The sequence below is a fragment of the Corvus moneduloides genome, chromosome 4 (assembly GCF_009650955.1).
Source record: "Corvus moneduloides isolate bCorMon1 chromosome 4, bCorMon1.pri, whole genome shotgun sequence".
Classification (NCBI taxonomy): Eukaryota; Metazoa; Chordata; class Aves; order Passeriformes; family Corvidae; genus Corvus; species Corvus moneduloides.
The window spans coordinates 14,018,374-14,025,387 of NC_045479.1; the positions used below are offsets into that span (position 1 = coordinate 14,018,374).

Here is a 7,014-nt window from a genome sequence, read left to right on the forward strand (position 1 = left end):
GGAGGGTCACGTGCACTCCTCTCAAGCTCACCAGCAGAGCTAGTGAAAACAGGTTTTGATTTGAATGAGTTATGACCCATTGAAAATGGCATCATGTGTAACCACAGTAAATTGTCATAATGAGATCACGAGGCTCGCAAGAAGTGAGCGGCAAGCAAAGAGGCCTCGTTCCGCCAGCGCCCACGGCTGACAGCCCAGGGCTGCAGAATGCAACCCGGGGGCACGCTCCAGCTCCCTGGGCATCTTTGTTGATTTAGTGACAGGACCAGGGGTTGCACAGCCAGAAAAAAACTCATTGGAAGTTTTGAGTTAAAAAGCAGAAAAAAAGCAAAATTCATACAGATTTGCATTTAGTCTTATCCAGGGTAACAGAGGGGACTGGGCTAACACAAAGAGTGGACAAACATGAATACTGTAAGTGCTGCCATGCTTACCCAGCCTTAGCTTGGTTGTTTCTAAATCATGCTGCTGTAGGAGGGGAGGGTTTGGTGATTGGGGCAGAGCACTGCAGAGTTGAAAGGAAATCTTCCTGGAAGCATGATAAAGCCTTGGTGTATCCCCAGCTCACAGCTCTGCCAGGCCAGCCCTCCTGGACCTGCTCAGGTACGGCTGCCCTGGGCTGCCCAGCTGTAAATGCTGCAGAATCATCACTGCCTTCTCTATTTTCATAGGAAAAATAGAGGCAAAGGCTAAGATTATGATCAGTTTGGTGGACTTAAAACTTTACCAAATACCTGGACAACATAAGTATCGGAGCTCCTGCCTTCCAGGTGTCTTGTAGATGGACTTCTGGAAAGAGCTCCTTTCCATTCCTCCCAACACAGTGCTATTTGTGTGGGACCATTCGCGGCTCAGGGGACTGGAAGAAACACACTTTAGCTCATTCTGCTTCTCTTCTCAAGTTATCAAGTGCACATGTCCAGAGAGGCCCGTTGCAAACCCCATGCACATGGCCCAGCCACATCCTCGCACTCCTCGCGAGGTGCAGGACACAGGTGCGTGCATGTAACGCACTGCCTGCTGCAGGACCTGTTCTGTTCCCTTTGTCTCAGGGCAAAGCAGCTTCCTCTCCACGTGGCTGCCACTCCTCCTAGTCTTGCACCCTTCCGTCTCCTCCATCTGTTCAGCTCTGCACACAAATATCTGTGCCCCTGAGCCATGGAGATAATTCGGGCTCATGTAGATAGGCAGCACCTTCCTGACTCATGCCGTCTGTTTACAGTGGTTTTGTCATGGCTGAATTCATAGCCTGAGTCCATGGATATAGGAACACCCGGCTCGCTGCTGTCCCATGCAGTGCAGGCTAGCCCTTGGCTGTGGGGCTGTGCTTGCATTTATCCAAGATACACACTCTGAACAGCATATTGAAGCCTAAGCCATTCCCAGGACCCTAAATCTCCTGTTGTGGGCAGCTGGATCCAGGTCCTTCTGCTCTTCCAGTAGAAGTGCTTGAGGCTGGTCTGGAAGGCTCTTGTCTTGTTTTCCTGGTGTTGGCTCGCTGACATTGCTGCAAGGACAGCCGAAACAGATGGAGACCAGCCAAGCTGAAGAGACAGAGGGGAAATGTGTCCCTGCATACACTTAAGAGCACAGCAAGGGGAGCACTGAGGCATTCCTGGGGGTGGTGTACCAGAGGAGTCTTCCCAGTGGGGGCATTTCTGCCTGCCAGAGCCACAGATGAATGTGCCAACACTGCCCACACTGCAGTACAGGTGCATCTGCAGGGAGCCCAGATTTTCCAGTTGGAACCTTCTCTGTAGCTAAGGAGAACCAAGAATAAAGCTGCTTGTTTGAAATACTTTCTGAATTTACTGCTTAAGCTCACTTGCTGTGTGTCATCCACTGAGCAGAAGTCCTTCTGAGCTTTCATTCTCTAGTCTCAGCTTAGTAGCCCTGTATAAACCCCTACTAACATGGCTAATTTTTCTAATACCTGTGTAGGAGAGGAATTTGGACTGGTTCCCTCGGATGAGAGCCATGTCTCTGGTTAGCAATGAAGGCGAGAGTGAGCAAAACGAAATCAGGAACCTGCAAGAGAGGTTGGAGTCAACCATGAGCCTTGTAAAACAGCTTTCCAGTCAGCTGGCTGAGCTCAAGGAACAGGTAAGTGCCCTGTGTGGGTAGCAAAGCGAGCACGTGTGGGTGAAGGTGCTGCCTTCCATCAGGGTGCAGTAAGGACGGTGTTACAAAAGAGACTTTTGTCTCCCGAAGGTTTTATCTTTCCCTCCAGCAAGCTTTCTGGGTAGATACACTGATAGGGGTTTGGAGTGAAATTGTACTCTGTTAACAACAACAGAGATCAGGTAAGGAGAAAAGCCGAGGGGGAATTAGTCACAAAATGCTCCCAGTGAGTGTGCGAGGACAGAGGGGAAACTGCAGAAGGGATGAGGGGCTGCATAACCCAGCAGTGAAAGCGCTGTAGTGTCAGGAGTAGCTGCATGATGATGGGAGCCCGGAGGGAAAAAAGCCTTCTGTGTCTGGCTCTTGGGTTTTTCCCCCACTAAGAACATCAACAGTGGCCTTGTGAAAACAATTTGCAGAGCCTGTTGCTTTGCTCGCGTCACCCTTGTGTTGGTGCCCCTCCTGCGGCTCCCGCTTCTCTCCCGTATGGAGCACAAGCTGCTGGCCTCCCTCAAAGCCTCCCTTAAAGCCCTGCTCCTGCCCACACCACCTAGTGTGTTTGCTCTCTCTTCAGGATCAAAAGGCCAGCTCCTTTTTTGCTACAGGTGCTGGTCACTTCTGATTTGCTCATTACAGTTTCAGAAAAGCATCTGTGTGTTTTCTTTATGGGAAGCACTTCAGTGGCATCGACAGAGTTATCTAATTATTCCCCTTCAAATCCCTCCTTAAAACTTTTCCCTGTGAAAAAGCCAACAAAGGTTTAGGCTGGATGTGCTGAGACCATTGCTTATTGTGCTTACCCACACCATCCTGGTGGGATTTTTTTCATCCTCCTCTGGCTGAATCTGTTCTCTCCTGGCTTAAATTTAAACTCTGTGTGGCTGGGGCCATCTTTTAGCTCTGTGATTCTGCAGCACCAAGTGCAAATGCTGACCCTCTGCAGGGCTACACAACACAATAGCAGCACAAATAATACTCCGTAAGACCTGCCGGGGGATAAGAATAATGTATAAATGAGAATAAAATGTCCATACTTTGCAGGAAACAGATCTCCCACTTCAAAGACATCCCTAACTTGTAATTTTCTATGCTGAAGAAAGGAATTCCACTCCCTGTTGTTTTGCTTATATGTATCTTGCTCAGTGACTGCTAAATAATAGTAAAAAAAAAAAAAATTCTCAACTCGTCTCTCTCTGCCTTTCCACCTTAGATGACAGAACAAAGGAAGAATAAGCAGAGGCTGGGCTTTCTTGGATCAAACACACCCCATGTGAATCATCACATGCCACCACCCTGATACCACGGGGAGAAGCCGTGACTAGCCTTTCATCAGTATTCCTGCTTTATTATAGAATAAAAAACTGAGATTGAGAGGAGTGAACAGTGCCTATTGTTACAAAGTTAAAAACAACCAAGTGCCAAGATGTTAAGTGGTTTAGCTCTGGGAACAATTTGTAGCTGTTTTTCATGGTTGAGAGGGACCACAACCTAGAATGTGAGCGATACAAGGCAGCTCGTTTGTATTCCCTGCCTGGCCCGGCTCGGCCGCGCTCGGCTCTGCGGCTCCAGGGCTCCGGGGCTGCCTGGGACAGAGGCTGGGACAGAGGCTGGGACAGAGGCTGGGACAGCGTTCGGCCGTGCCCTGGGAGCTGACTTCTCCCGGGCAGAACCGAGCTGAGCAGAAGGAGGAGAGGTGTTTATTAAGGCGAGCACGACAGCCTGGCTCAGAATCAATAGGTCGTCTCTGGCCCACTTGCCAAATAGCAACATTAGTCATATTTGCTTGGCATTTACTATTTTTTAATTACCGTAAATATGTCAGTCCGTAAGCAGTGATGTTGCTTCAAGTAACTTCTACTAGGAGGGAAAGGGGAGAAACCTCTAAAGATTGGGGGAAGAAAGAAAAAAAGGAAAAAGTAGAAAAAGAGTTGCAAAGAGAAACATTAACGCTTTTGAATTTTAGCTGTCACCACGCAATTTCTTATTTATAACATGGAGCACAATGGATCTACAGCTGTGGGAATGTTATGCACATAACACTGACAACATAACTGGAAGTGATTTCTTTCTCCTGGCTTCAGATGTTCTCGATTAATGTGGCCGTGAGGTTCCACATACTGAGGAGTTAAACCGTGTTTGAAATTCAAGTTCCAATTGAGGATTCAGGGGGAAAAAAATTATACCTGTGGTTTGAAGCATGTATGGGATTTTATTTTTTTAAAAAAAGCTTAGAAACGTCTTTCTGTACAGAACTATAATGGTGTCATTACCTTCCATAAACTCATCTTCAGCAAGAGTTGACTTGAGTAAATAAACACCATATTCTGCCAGCTTTCCTCTGAGCTAAAGATCATGGGCTGATGGTTTTGCCTGCCCTCCCTGCTTCTAGAGGTTTGCAGGGAAGCCTGGGGGGAACAGGGGGGCAATATCAGAGAAGCTCCTCCCAGCTCTCGGCCCTACAAAAGGCAGCAGCCAAATCACCTATGCAGGTTTCTGCTCTATCCTGTATTTTTTGGGATGGCTTGAAAGAAAAGTTACAGGGTTTCCACAGAGCCCTAGGGGACTCTTTTAGGGAAAAAAAATGGGGGGCACAAATGGGAGTGGTATTCACTTTCATTTTCAGTGGGTTTGGTTACCAGATTGTCTCGCATTCGAAAATGCACCTCTTGTTACATGGAGTCACTTTTTAAACCAAAATAATTTTGCAATGATATTCCCCTGTAAAATTTTCATTTTGTTATAAAGGACATTTTGATCGAAGGAAAAAATATTATTGGTGTCAATATTTTCCAGTTTCTTCCTGGAGAAATGCTGTTGTCTTGGTTAAGGCACTATTCAAACCAACAGGCCTAGAGTAAAGGGAAGGAAGAGGTATTTCACTCTCTTTATCCCAAATTCAAACCAGTTCTTGAAGCTATTTTTTTTTCCTTTGTGGCAGTGATGTGACTGGGATAAAAGTAATATATTTTAGTAATATATTTATATCTTCTACCACTAAAACATTTCCCATTGGCTTCAATTGTGTCCTTCAAAAATAGTGTGGAAATCAGAGGTTTGTGTATTTTACTGGAAGAAAATCTCTTTCCGTTGGCCTTAGTCCAGAGAGCACCTGCTTGTGAGAGGTGATGGCCAAAGGAGCTGCCCACAAACATAAAGTCAGTAGTAAGTTGGTGGAGACTCAGACCCTGTAGCTGTATTAATTCAAATTAGTTCATACTGTTCATCAGATCTAGTCGCAGCTTCTGTTACAACAGCAATTTCCTCTTCCTCGCACATGTGGTTATAAAACTCAAAGCACAGTTCAATTATAAGATAAATTAAACTTTCATTATTTATTGGGGTGTGGATGGTTAGCTAATACTGGAATTGGTTGGCACTTTTCTTGTTTACACTCAGAAAAAAGCAGCTGCACCGCTGCACATCAGGGGAGGTTTCTGCTGCTGGAGCTGGAGGAACTTGAGGCTCGATGGGTTTGTGCCCCAAGCTCAGGGCTGCAGTTGGCTGCTGCTGGTGCTCCCTCTGTCTCACACCCCAGACCGTGTCCCCTCGGGCTCAGGAGCCCAGGTCCTGCTCTTCAGAAGGGAGAGTTACAGCATCAAAATCAAAGAGAGAACAGATGCTGGCTTGCCTTTGCCAGGGTGCCTTTCTGCTGTTTGTAGCTTCCCAGAGAGACCACCTTAATCAGTAACAGTAGGTGATGCTACTTGCACAGACTGTAAATGCATTTCACTGAGAATTTCGACATTTTTGCTGTTTCTGTCAAAACTTAGGCCCTGCCCTGCTCTCGTCCGTGTGAGCAATCTGTACAGTCCCACGTGGTAAGGCAAACAGGAGGCTCCTTGTGTGGATAATGGCTGCAGGGCCAGGCTCCAAGACTTAAAGATTGTGAAATATCCCCACGAATGAGTTTATAACAAAAATCATTGTTTTATACATCTATTTATGTGTATATCTTTGTTTAATGCAGCTGGGGTATCCTCTTCCTAGGCAAGTATCATTTACTTTACCTATTTATATGAAATGATTGCAAAGAAGTTAAAACATCTAAGAGCTTTTAATGCCTTAGAGAGATTTATAATTATAAGCTCCTTGACAGTTAAAATCTACTTAAGTAAATGTGTCCATTGCTGCCGAATGTAACTTTTAATAAAGTGTGTCATTTTATAGATGTCTGTCTCATTCTTGGTGCTAAGGCTGGGGGGAAATGTGTGTTCTGGTTTGGGAAACCCAGGCTCGTGGTCGTGGGTGGGGGACCAGGCTGTGGGTGTGCATCCCTTCCTTCAGCTGGACAGCCCGGATGGATGGAGGCTGAGCGCAGCGAGGGAAGCGAGGGTTTGTTTTATTTCAGGCACCCATTGCTCTGTCCAGGATGGTGGATCCAGGAATGCCGCTTTTCCTGGAGGTTGAGCCGCAGCTGGGTATGTGTTTTGCTCGAGTGCTCTTTGTTCAGGCCAGGGGAGCCCTGGGTGAAGTGGGCAGAGGCAGGGATCGTGATGGATTGAGTGTCACAGGTGGAGAGGAGCAGGCTCAAGCCAAACAGCCTCAGGGTTTCTGCTGCTGCCTGATCTTTTCCAGCCTTTATGATTCCATGATACTGTGATGCAGGCTTTTCTGTGTAAGAATTTTTTGCACCTTTTTTTCTTTTTTCTTTTTTCTTTTTTTTTTTCAAATGTTTTTAGTGTAACTCTTTCAAGTAGCACATTGAGAGAGAGACCAAGGGCTTTCCCTACTCCTCTGGGTGAAAGAATTGAGAAAGACAAACATCTTAAAACCGCTGTGTCTCTCAACTGAGACAACTTGGGCTGAGGAAATCTGTGGTCTTGTGAAAAAAGAAAAAGCCCTCCCTACAAACCTGTGGCTGATAAACTACAACATACATGTGCTTTTTTTGCT

The 7,014-nt window shown here is 46.3% G+C and overlaps 1 protein-coding gene across 6 annotated transcripts in view; it reads left to right on the forward strand.

The window, feature by feature from the left end:
* Positions 1-6,287, forward strand: part of ITPR2 (inositol 1,4,5-trisphosphate receptor type 2) — a 245,710-nt gene extending 239,423 nt beyond the window's left edge. For all 6 annotated transcript variants that reach the window (XM_032105470.1, XM_032105472.1, XM_032105471.1 and 3 more), the window contains 2 exons: positions 1,942-2,103; positions 3,332-6,287. In XM_032105470.1, the coding sequence (XP_031961361.1) occupies positions 1,942-2,103; positions 3,332-3,418 (249 nt within the window). In that variant the 3' untranslated portion in view covers positions 3,419-6,287. The remainder of the gene's footprint in view (positions 1-1,941; positions 2,104-3,331) is intronic.
* The last annotated feature ends 727 nt before the right edge of the window (positions 6,288-7,014 follow it).